The sequence below is a fragment of the Rhinatrema bivittatum genome, chromosome 7 (assembly GCF_901001135.1).
Source record: "Rhinatrema bivittatum chromosome 7, aRhiBiv1.1, whole genome shotgun sequence".
NCBI lineage: Eukaryota > Metazoa > Chordata > Amphibia > Gymnophiona > Rhinatrematidae > Rhinatrema > Rhinatrema bivittatum.
This window is the reverse complement of record NC_042621.1, coordinates 91,376,012-91,388,097: the sequence shown is the minus strand read 5'-3', so window position 1 is coordinate 91,388,097 and position 12,086 is coordinate 91,376,012. Positions and strand designations below refer to the sequence as shown.

The following is a 12,086-nucleotide window of genomic DNA, read 5'->3' as shown; positions in this document are numbered from 1 at the left end:
ACATCCCTAATCGTGACCGCCCAGGTCGCCCACCACAAAGACAGACTCTGGTTGCATATATGCAAATTGAAGCCCTTTATCTGGTTAACGATAATGTGCAAACTGTCTGTCTTGCCAACATTTGATCATGGCTTCCACAGATTAGCCTTGTAGCTATTCACTTTCCCAAAAGTCTGAATAATGATAAACTATCAATAGGAACTCTTTCCCAGCATAGTTAGATAAGTCCTGCTAACAATCTGCCAAGGCCACGTTGATGTGTCCTGTGATGACACAGGTTTTCTTCTGCTGCTTGTGTGCATGTTCATTGCAGGTAGAACAATTGTCGACAAAATGGTTGATCTCACCTTGCAAGTATCACATGTCTGCCTGTAACATGCTTCCCCACTGATGTGGCTGAAATGTACATGTGTTAGCAAACTCTGATTGCAGCAATTTGGGTTTCCTTATCTTCTTGCTAGACCAGGCTTCACAGCTGCCAGAGACAAAGGATACTAGGGATGTACAGAATCGAAAAATTTGTTTTGCTTTGTTTGTTTCATTTCATTTGGTTCAGTTCAAACAAAAAAAATTGTTTATTCATTCATTTGTTTGCCATTATAGTGAAAGTAGTGCAGCCTATTATGGGCTCCAAAATTGTTTTCTCTAATTATTTCTAATAAAACTGGTGGATAGACATCATCAGAAGTGTGAAGATAAGTGAACATGGCACCAAAAATGGCATGAAGCGCCCAAAGAACCCACAATGGGGCAAAATGGTACCAGCAGTGGCAGGAATTCTCCAAGGCCCTATCAAAGGACCAAACAGCAGCAAGAATGACCAGATCATCCCAAGCCTGCAAAACGGGGCAAAGGGCACTAACAATGGTTGCATGAACCTGCCAAGAGAGGGACAAAGCAGCACCAAGTATAGCATGAACAGCTCAAAGCACCATTAAGGGAAAAGAAAACAGTGATAGAGGGTCAAAGCAGCTGAAAGGAGTAGTATGAGGACCCCAAAGCATCAAAAGAGGTACAAAGCAACCACCCAGTGGGGCAAGAAAACTCCAAGGCTCCAAATGAGGGGCACATGGCTCCAGCCAAATTGGTAGAAAGCCCTAGGCTGGGAGAAGTCAGAGAAAATCGCTGGAGGAAGCCTGATATTTCCAAATGGCATTATTAGGTAAAGGAGATGGCTGTTCAGGCTTGGTTTTCACTGGAGGCTAAGATGTTACTGACTAGGCACCAAATACTCTTTAGCTACTAGCTGTTCAATAATTGTGATTCAGGAAAACCCTGGACTTGATTTCTTCATGTGAATCAGTTTTTGCAAATACTGCCTCTTTTATTTCAGAAACCGTAATCATGGAGGAGCATGGTCTTGAACTTCTACAAACTTTGCCTTTTTGCTGTGGCTAAATACTAGATGAGACCAATAATCAGAAATACTGTAAGGGAACAGAGTTTGAAGAAAATGTCCAAGGCATGAAAATGTTAAAGATAATTTGGTGGGTAAGGCCTGTGTAAAGCTTCAATGGCCAGGGCAAGACCAAGATTTGGTAGATACCACAGGAGAAGGGATTTGAATAATAGCCAGAACAGCAGAGTAAGCACCCTAAGGTACCAATACTGGTTTGGAGCTGTGGCAGCAGCAATGCCACTGGCGATTTAAAAACTGAAATAGTAGGAGCAGAACAATGAGGCAAGAAGAATAGCCAAAAAGCCCCCATGGTGTTCCTCGAAGGCTGAAATAGGAGGAAGAATTGTATCAAAAACCCAAGGAGTGGCACAGCAAGCATGCACAGCAACAGATGACTAGGGCAATACCCAAGAGTTGGCAAGTGCCATAAGTGAAGGAGACTTGAAAAGAAGTTTGAAGACAGCTGGAATAGGTAGTGCCTGTCATAGTCAAAAGCATGGCTACTTGCTTAATCTTACCAGTAGCATATGCTTCTGTCAGAGATTAAGCCATGCATTTCTTAAGTATACACAGCTGGTACAGTGAAACTATGAATAGCTAATTAAATCAGTTATGGTTCCATCTGTTATTTCAGTAACTGTGGTAATTGTAGAGCTAATATATGCCAATGAGTGCTGACTCAAAAGACATAATGTTGAGAATCGCAAACAGCACAAAGTCAGCAAAACCCCCAAAGCATAGCATGCGGTCCATTGCAAACAGCACAAAGACCTAGACAGCAAGACAGAAATCCAAAAAATGGTAGGGTAAGAAGAGAAACTTGTTCTGGGGACAAAGGAAAAAGTAGGACAAGAAAACTAGGCTGAGATCCAAATAAACAACATGGAGACACCAAACTTTCCATGCTGGTACATCAGGCATAGTAAGTAGGCATAGTAGTAGCATGGCCACTAAGGTGATACATCCAGGGGTATGGTAGGGAGGTAGAATGGCAGCATCACCCCCAAAGTGGTATATCTGGGGCATAGCAGGAAGGAATGGCAGAGGAGCCAGACCTCGCATGGAAAATCTGGAAAGCCAGCAAAGGCAGATTTGATTTTCAAAAAGACCGACTTTTCAATCAAGTCTGGTAACAGCCTTAAACGATGAGGGCTCATTATGTCCCTGCCTTTGAAAAGACACAGTTACTAGGCACGCTAGTTGATGAATAGTGCTGAGCCAAACTGACTAGGTCTGGCCAGACTGTGAACTTGTGTGCCTAATAAGCCAATGCATCTGTATCCAGGTCCTTGATGGGTTCTGTGAGATAGCATGTCAAAAAGGCATTTCCGCTGGGATCTCCTTTGCTAGGGTGGGCTGAGGATCTGTTTTGCCAGCTGCCTTAGCTTTGGCATGTCAGGAGAGATGGTTCTTTGCAGACAATGTGGCTTTAGCATACTAAGGTTGGGGAGGAAGTGTTGGCTGACAGGGTACTGCTTGTGCTTGCACTAATATCTGGGATGGCCATTCCTTCCCATGCTACATCCCCACTGTGTCTCTGCCTCTAGTGCTCTTGTTCTTCACACACTCATAGTTACCAGCATCTTCTTCATGTATGTAAGACACTGGGACAGGAGGGCAAGACTCCCTTTCAATTGATAATCACAAAGTGTGGCAAGCATGTGAGTGTTGTTTTCTCTCAGAGGTTTCAGTCTCACTTGTACCTGCTGCTGCAAGGAGTCCTCATACTGCAAACCTCTGCTTTCATTTCCTCATGCTCATGGAAACCCTTTAACTTTTCCTCCAGAATATTTACTGTAGGAATGATCCTGGTGGTTAAGGTAAAGAAGGGGGCAGGATAACCTTTTTCTTTTTTAATATAATAGCTGAGAATATGTTTTAAAAATAAATTTTTGGTAAAGTTGGCTGTCACAGTATAGAGTTTCAGGGTTCCCATCTCCAGCTCTCAGTAAAAGCTGATTGGGGCTGTCATAGCCCACGCTGGAACCTAGGAGCTGCTGGAAACTGTCAGTGTAGCGTATCCATGGTAACCTAAGAGTTTCATGCTAAGCTGATAGGAGAGATGTGACATTAGAATCCAGTAAATGAGAGAGCAGAAGATGTCTTACCTGATCTCTATTCTGAGACTGCTCTAAGGTGCCAGTAAAACACCAAATTAATCACAGAGAGGACAGGCACACGGTTATATATGAGAGAGAGAGAATAAATATGAGTGATTTAGTGAAAATGTTTATAGAAATTTGAACCAAAGGTAAGGTTTAGGCTCAGGATAGGACAGTTAATTTCTAAATGATGATTTATCCATGTGAATAGATGTCAATCTGTAGAGAAATGAGACTGATTGAGAGAAAGTGTGAGTGAAACATATCATATTCGCTAAGCTCCCATTCTCACTAGGGTGAAACTGAGAAGTAACCCTGATTTAAATACATAATAGCTAAGGGTGAAAGGAACATTGTATCCCTGGAAAATAATAAATAAATAAGGGGAAAAATTATTTGTGAAGATAAACACTTTTTCAAATGATTACTTTCTTAGCCCAGATAAACAGAGAATCCAACTTGATTTCTGATGGTAATTATGGTCAATACTAATAGTGGACCCTACATATAATCATATAATCCACTTAATTCCCCATAAATTTATTTATACAAATTATTTTGTTTCATTGTAAACAAACAGTATAAAACATATACATTTACTATATGACACTAAGGACACAGAGTATGCAATATTTCTACATTAAATAGATTATCATATCTCATTAATAAACAACCCCCCCTAAAATTCACACTACATTCATCCACTCACTCATACTTTCTGTCCTCATCGGGACACATTTAAAATCACAGCCCATATCCCTTAACACAAAATATCACACCGATATTACATTTGTTTATCTAGACAACTTGGGCATTCTTTCTATATTTTTCTCCTATACAATATAATCACACAATATTAATATTATGTTCAATATCCCTACAAGGACCCTTGTTTCGCCCCATAAGGCTTCCTCAGTTGTTTTCTTCTTCACGTCTCTTCATTAATGTTCTTATTTCCCCATATCCGTGTTTACAATAATCCCTGCTGTCGTATAACTCTACTTCCGTATTCAAAAGTGTCCACCTAGTGTCGCGTTTCACTTCACATAGATAATTCACTATTCATCTCATATCTCAGCTCCTTCAGAATCTTTTCTACTCATCTCGTACCACTATTTTTCCGTGGTTTCTCAATTCCCAATGTTCTTACAAAATGGCAATTCCACTACGCCAGCGTTATCCACTTTTTCCTCTCAGATCTCCAAAACATTCCAGGTATTACTCACTTTACTCTACAATTCTTTTAAAGAAGCCGCCTTCCTTCAAACCACCATAATTCCTTGGCTTTCCTGAATTAACTTACCTCTACTGGAGAAAAATGCCACACTCCAAAAGAAAAGCTAAACTAAGAGAAGCAGCTTCCTTGTTGCCGGTGTTTGAGAATCAGCAGACGAAAATTGAGACATCTTTTGCCGCCGCAGCCGGAACGAAGCCGGAGGAAGCAGCCGCTACAATAGCTGAAGCAGAGCGGGCCACGGTGTTGTTGGCTGATGAGATCACCTTAAGCCCTGTGCAACAACGACCCCCCCCCCCCCCCACCCCGTCTCCTATCCCTCCAGATACAGCGTCAATAGAGGTGAGTCCTCGAAGAACTGAAATTATGACTGGACTTTCCTCTAAACCTGATATCGATATATTGAAGGGAGACTCACCTAGGCGCTTTGAGGAGAGGGAACTGAAGGCCATCGAGGAGATTGTGAGGGGGAGCACACCAGGAAGGGAAGCTGTGGGGAAGGAAACCTCAATAGATATTCTGATTCCAATGGAGAAACCGAAAATCAGAGCCCTTCTAATCACTCTAGCCACCTCTGCTAACAGTAATCTGTCAAACTAAGCATGCTAGCAGCAGTAGAGGGGATGAAGATTCCTTTTCACTAAGTGTACACTCACTATAAATGTCTAGCTAAACTAGAACTAACAACATTACAGAGAAAAGCAGAGAGACAGAGAAAGAAAGAGACTAAAGAGACACTAAAGGAGCAAACAAACAATTGTTTCAAAGATATAAGAAAAGTGTTGCGGGGAGCACTGGGGAGCGATCCCGCTGCCGGGGAGGTGAAGTGTACCCTTGAGCCATGACGTGCCCGTAGAGGAGCTCCGGGAAGTGCTGACGCAGGCGAGGAGTGCCCAAGCATGGGCCGACAGGCTGGAGATGCAGGACCCTGGCCTCTGCCGAACCTGAACGCATCAGAGAGACCCAGCAATGCAATGTTGGTCTCTGGACTAGCCCTCCAGCCACTCGATAGCCCTTTCGGACCTGCCATAGGGAACGGTAGATGCGACAGGCGGACAAATGGACTGAAACAAAGACTCAGATGAGGTTTCAGGGTGTTGCTTGAAGATTCAGATGGGGTTTCGAATAAAGGAGAATACTGAAGAAGTACTGCCATGCCACACGCCCTACACAGCCAATCAAGGCAGGTCACAGACCACGTTGGAGGCAAAGCAGACTCCAAACTCTGACATCGACTCAGTTATTTAGAGTTCAAGATGATGGTGAGTACTGAAAAAGTACTGCCTCTCCACGTGCCCTACAAGCCACTCAAGGCAGGTCGCGGACCACGCAGATGGCAAAGCAGACTCCAGGCGAAGCGATGGATTTCAAATCCGAACATGGCGAAGATTCAGATGAGGCCTGCACCGAGGCGTGCCCTCCACACCCGGGCAAGGCACGGCCACGCAGGATTGGAGCAGGTTCAGGCAGGATCTCAGGCATGGACTGAAGCAGACAAGAGGAACTTCAGAGACCAGGTCAGGATAAGGATTAAGAACAGAACCTCAGGATCCAAAGCTTGGAGAAATGAACTCAGAGTGGATTGCTCAGAGAAAGGAAGCTCGGAGTGATAACTCTGAGCTGGGAACCTGAAGCTTGAGGATCAAAATGAAAGTTCTTGAGGCTTGCGCTGCCGAAGAGAAGAGGCATCTGGATGTGAAGATCAGGACATCAACGAAGAGGCATCTGGATGTGAAGATCAGGACATCAACAAAGACACAGTGTGAAGATCAGGACATCAACGCAGACACAGGATGAAGAGAAGAGGCACCTGGATGTGAAGATCAGGAACATCAGAATATCAAAATAAATTAAAGACCTGGCTCTTCAAACAGGCTTACCCTGACTAGCAACATGGTGTTTCTAATCCACTAAACCACTTCTCTACTGTGCTACCTCCCCCAGCTGCACCAAAACAAGAGCCAAATGCTCCCTCTACTAGAACTCGATATGACCGCACACCTCTAAATTATTGCAATTACCCAATTATACCTTAAATCCTGCCATTTCTACATTTTCTAATATATATCCTGTGAATCAGAATATGGATGTACTTTTCAAAATACTGCAAATATCAGAATATGAATGTACTCTTTAAAATACTGCAAATATCATAATATATTATTCCATGTAAATATTCAGCAAGCTACATATCTTGGTTTAATTTAAGTTTTTTCAGTTTGACCTCTGTTCCTGCCAATATTCCAGCTTCTTTCCCTTTCGTTTACTGTATCCCCTACCCTTGTCCTTGTTAGATGTATTTTCAACCTTCAGTTCAGATGTAAGCCGATATGATGTTACCACTAATACCGGTAGAGAAAAATGTTTAAATAAATCAACGAAGACACAGGATGAAGAGAAGAGGCATCTGGATGTGAAGATCAGGAACATCATGACAAAGACACAGGATCAGAAGAGAGACCAAGACGAAGACACGGGATCCCACGAAGAAACAGAGTGCCTAGGAGAAGCTGAGATTCGAGAAGTCCTAAGGAGGACTAGCTCCTTGCGAAGGCAAAGATGAACTGAAGGCAGGGCCCTTTATAGGGCTGAAGAGGAACTCCCACGATGAGGTCATCAGGAGGACTGGCCCTTTAAATCCAAGAAGGAGGCGCGGCCTCGTGCCTAAGGAGGCAGGACCAGGGACAGCAGCCATGCTGTGAAGCAAGCCCGAGGCGTTGGAGGAGGCTCCTGTTGCTGTGAGTACAACTACCATCTATTCCACAGTACTGCTTCCCAGGAACCAGGTACTCGCTCTTCGAGGGCCTGCCCTCTGTTCCAGTGCCAGACCTCTCTTGTGGAACCGCTGTGTGAGTACAATATCACTGAGTCTCCCTGCTCTAAGGGATCAGGTACTCGCTCCTCGAGGGCCTGTTCTCCCTGTCTCAGAGCTTCACCTATTCTACCTGGGACTCTGTATATTTCTCACTGTGTACTCATAACACTCGGTCTCTTTCCACTACAGCACAGCCAAGCAGAGGATCTGCTGTTCCAGCGTCCTGTGGGATACTTGCCCAGCTGGGCTCAGCATCTACTACTCACTACTGCCAGCTCTGGTGGTTTCTAAAACTGTTTAAATAAAGATTCAATCTGTGTTTGTGTGTCCAGAGTCTAGCCTGACACCGTGGTCCCTCATGGGACTGCCCCCCGTGGGCGTGGTCAGCTGCCACAGTGTCCAAGGATCCACCGAAACACCAATAACCATAACAGACTCCACACAGGCAACAGTTTGTCTTCTACCCTCTCAGGGCAAAGAAGGGACACCCCTGCCATGCAGCTGTTCCCTGTGTTTTATCTCGTGGATTATTGTGGGGGAACACATTTTCTTTTCTCTCTCTCATATGCATATATTTTCATTTTCTCTTACATACATTCTCTCTCTCACCCACAATCTCAGAGGGTCAGAAACATGCTGGGCAGGGAAGGGGGAAAGGAGAGGGGAGCCAGGGCTGTCAAGAAGGGCAAACAATTGCCCATGCTGCCAGGCCTGGGGGGGCACTAATGCACCTCATCGGGGGGGGGGGGGGGGGGGCTGAGCACCAGTGCTGCATGCCACCATTGTAGTGAAACAAGCACTTCTTAGTCCCTATGTGGCTGCTGGCTCAACTAGCCAGTCATAATCATCCGAGAGGTACTACCCCTCTCTCCCCGCAGTCTGGGGCACTGGGCAGCCCAGCAACAGCCCTGACGGGAGCAGGGAGAAAATAATTAGTGGGGGGAAGACTGGGTTTGGAGCAGGGGATACTGGGCAGGGAAAGGGCCAGGAAGGGGGATACGGGCATGGGCAGAAAAGGGGAGGGGGGGGGGGTCACTGCAACACACTATGTTTTTGTTTAATACCAGGCAAATTCCAAGTTGCTAAGGCACAAGATGTGGGTCCATAGTGAGTCCTGAGAAAGGAAGGTACAGCCTACAGAGCAACTTCCCAGACAGCTGCAGCTATTGGCTGGACTGAGTGTGATCCCCTATAACCCTCTAAGCCCTCCCTCTGTATCTGAATCCTCCCATGTTCCTCCCCTTTTGTCTCTGTCCCCTCTGTCTCTTGCCTGTCTCTACCCTGTACCTCCATCTGTTTGTTTCTCCACCTTCTCCACTTTGCCTATAGCTGTCTTGGCAGGCTCACTGCAGCCTCTCTCTTGGTTCCTGGCCCAGCAGCTATGAGGGAGGGGGTGGGATTAAGAGAGCCATTGCTACAGAGAATGGGGGAGCCACAGGGAACTGAGAGCGGCACTTTCCCCGCCTCCTCACTCCATGCCATCCAATCACAGCACAGAGAGAGGGGGAAGAAGCACGACTCAGAGAATCCTTGCTGTGGAGATCTGCAGAGCCACTGGGAAAAGAGGGCTGTGCTGTGCCTCACCTCCTCTCCCTATGCCATCCAATCACAGCATGGGAAAGGAGTCTCTAGAGCAAAGGGTCATTAGATGAGGTTGAAAGGGGATAGAAAGAGGAGTAATCTAAGGAAATATTTCTTTATAGCGAGGGTAGTGGCTGCATGGAACAGCATCCCTTTAGAAGTGGTAGAGATAAGAACAGTATCTGAATTCAAGAAAGCATGGGATAAACAGAGGGGATCTGTGAGGAAGCAATAGGGATTGTACAGCTGAATTAGTGGATGGATGGGCAGACTAGATAGGCCATATGGTCTTTTTCTGCCATCAAATTTCCCTGTTTCTGTGATACCACTGAGACTTGCTCAGTTTGTGCAGCTTCCACTGATAAACCGCTGGTTCTACCAGTAGCTATCTTTAATGGACATTTTCTTCAAACTCCATTCCTTTATGGTTCTCATCTAGTATTTTAGCCTTTGCTGGATTATATCACATCAAACAGCAAGGGCTGCAGAATTGTAGCACCCAGAACCAGCACCATACTCCTCTGCTGATTACTGCTTTTGAGATAATGGAGGCAGTATTTTCAAAAACTGATTCAGAAGAAGAATCTTGCCCTCGATTTCCTGATTTTACAGGATATTAAACAGCTAGTGGCTAAAAATAATTTTATTCCTCTAGTCATTAGTATCTTAGCCTCCAGTGAAGACCAACCCCAAGCCTGAACAGTCAGCTCTTTCACTTACTGATGGTTTATGGAAATGACATCAGGCCTCCTCCAGGCATTTACTCTGGTGTCTCCCTTTCTACCAAGTTGGTTGGTGCTCTTTTCCCCTCATTTGGAATGTTCTTGCCATGCTGGGTGGTTGCTTTGTGACTCTCATTATGCTTTGAGGTCTTCATGCTACTCTTTCAGTTGCTTTGACCCTCTTTTTTTACTGCGTTGGTGAGGGGTTGCCTCTCTTGGTGCTTTTTTACCCCTTCATGGTACCTTGAGATGTTCGTGCCACACCTGTTGTTGCTTTGCTTCTTTTGTTTTACCTTGGAGTGTTTATGCCACTGTTGGTACCTTTTGCCCCACTTTGGGAGCCTTGGGGAGTTCTGATCACTCTTGCTACTGCTTTGCGCCTCTGATGGTGCCTTGGAGAACTCCTGCAACTGCTGGTACTGTTTTTTGCCCCATTGCGGGTCCTTGGGCTCTTCTTGCCACTTTTGGTGCCACATTGACATTAGTCTTGATGCATTGGCATGCCTTTGCCCTTCTGATGATGTATACCCACCAGTTTAATTAGAAATTATTAGAAAACACAATTTTGAGAGCCCAAAAAAGGCTGCATTGCTTCCCCCTTTTAATATAATGGTAAATGAATTAATGAATCAAATGAATAATGAAAATTGTTTTTTTCTTTTGAAAGGAACTGAATGAATGACTGCGACATATGAAACAAATGAGCAAAGTAAAACACATTTTTGACTATGCACATGCCTATTCTATGAAGAGACAGAAAATCAAATATCATGAAGAACTGAAAAATGGGCTATAAAATGAGTGAACAACTTTGTTTAAAAAAAACTTCTTCTATTACATCTGTTTTTCAGTAATAAAAAGGAGTGCATCTGGTTTTCAGATTATCTGTAATGAATATTTGTCTGCTATATTTGACTACATTTAGCCTTAAAATCAAATTAAGTTGCATGTTTGGGATATCCTATAAAACAGACTCAATCAAAGGTCTTAAGGACCAAGTGTATTAGACTCTCTGGTGTAGATGGTTTTGCTTCTGTAAACTAAGGTGGGCCAGCTTCCTCATAGTTAATACATTTTTATTTCACTAACATTCATATTTATGGAACAGGGTGCCTGGAAACTGACTTGAGTGAGAGATCAAATTAAGGCCTGAGCCATCCAATGGCAGAAGTCTGGAATTATGTCCCTGAGGAAATACTCGCCCAAATATTTTACCATCTCTCTCTCAGGGACAGGCACACAGTCTTCCAAGTGTGTAAGCGCTGGGCTGCTGCAGTCTGCACCAGCTCTGTTTGGAATTTCACAGAGATCAGGTAAGTAAAAGCTTCTAGGATTAAGTAGTATTTCTAAAAAGGTTCACCTTCAATAGCTACTGTAGGTACAAATATTAAGGGTAGATTTCTTAGTCTGTCAAAAGAGGACAAAAATAGTTTAAGAATACTGTACAAAGGATATAAATCATCAGGTGCTGCTCTAGTCTTCCTCCTGGGGACTGAAAGATCTGCTGCAGGGCTCTTTGTTATCATAATGAAAATATATTTCAAAACATCCCCCAATGCCGCTTTTATTTTAAACTAGAAGAATGCCCATCAAATGATAGAATTTAAAATGTGAACATTTTAGTTTAATATGCACACAGAATTTCCGGAGGAGGTATTTACATTGTGCATCTATGTGCAGAAAGCTCTTTCAGCAAACTGAGCTGCTGGCTGGTCGTATAGTTGCATGGCAATTGGATTAAAACTTGGCAAGAGACTTTGACCTCAGACTCCTATTTTTGAAAGAGTGTGTGACAGACAGAAACTGGCTTTTATTTTATAGGCCTATCGTTGGTTCCTGTAACGTTTCCCTCCCCCGCTGGGTGTGTCTATGTGAATGCAAACATTTCAGCTGAAGAGTCGTCTCAATAAGCACAAGAGACCTCAGAAAGGAATTTCAGAGTTGCTACTCCCCAGCCCACCCCCTAAAATGTGTTATGGATAGTTTAGAAATAAAAGTCAACAAGTTGCAAATGATACTGTACAGACCTAGTCTAATAATATTTGTGAAAGGCACAGTAAAGGAGGTAAAATTCTTTTAAGCATAAAGGAAGAGCGGGATCAGGGGATGATTGTATCTGATGATCTTAAGGTGGCCATAGAGGTGGATAAAGTGATACTAAAAGCCAGAAAGATGCTGGGCTGCATAGGGAGAGGAATGGTCAGCAGAAAAAGGGAGGTGATATTGCCCCGTG

The 12,086-nt window shown here is 44.0% G+C and overlaps 1 protein-coding gene across 6 annotated transcripts in view; it reads left to right on the top strand.

Annotated features, from left to right (window-relative positions):
* FBXL8 (F-box and leucine rich repeat protein 8) overlaps positions 1-12,086 on the top strand; it is a 48,473-nt gene that overhangs the window by 20,264 nt on the left and 16,123 nt on the right. For 3 of the 6 annotated variants that reach the window (XM_029608676.1, XM_029608678.1, XM_029608679.1), the window contains one exon: positions 10,962-11,166. The exons of the other annotated variants lie outside the window; for them this stretch is intronic. In XM_029608676.1, the coding sequence (XP_029464536.1) occupies positions 11,015-11,166 (152 nt within the window). In that variant the 5' untranslated portion in view covers positions 10,962-11,014. The remainder of the gene's footprint in view (positions 1-10,961; positions 11,167-12,086) is intronic. 6 annotated transcript variants of the gene reach the window in all.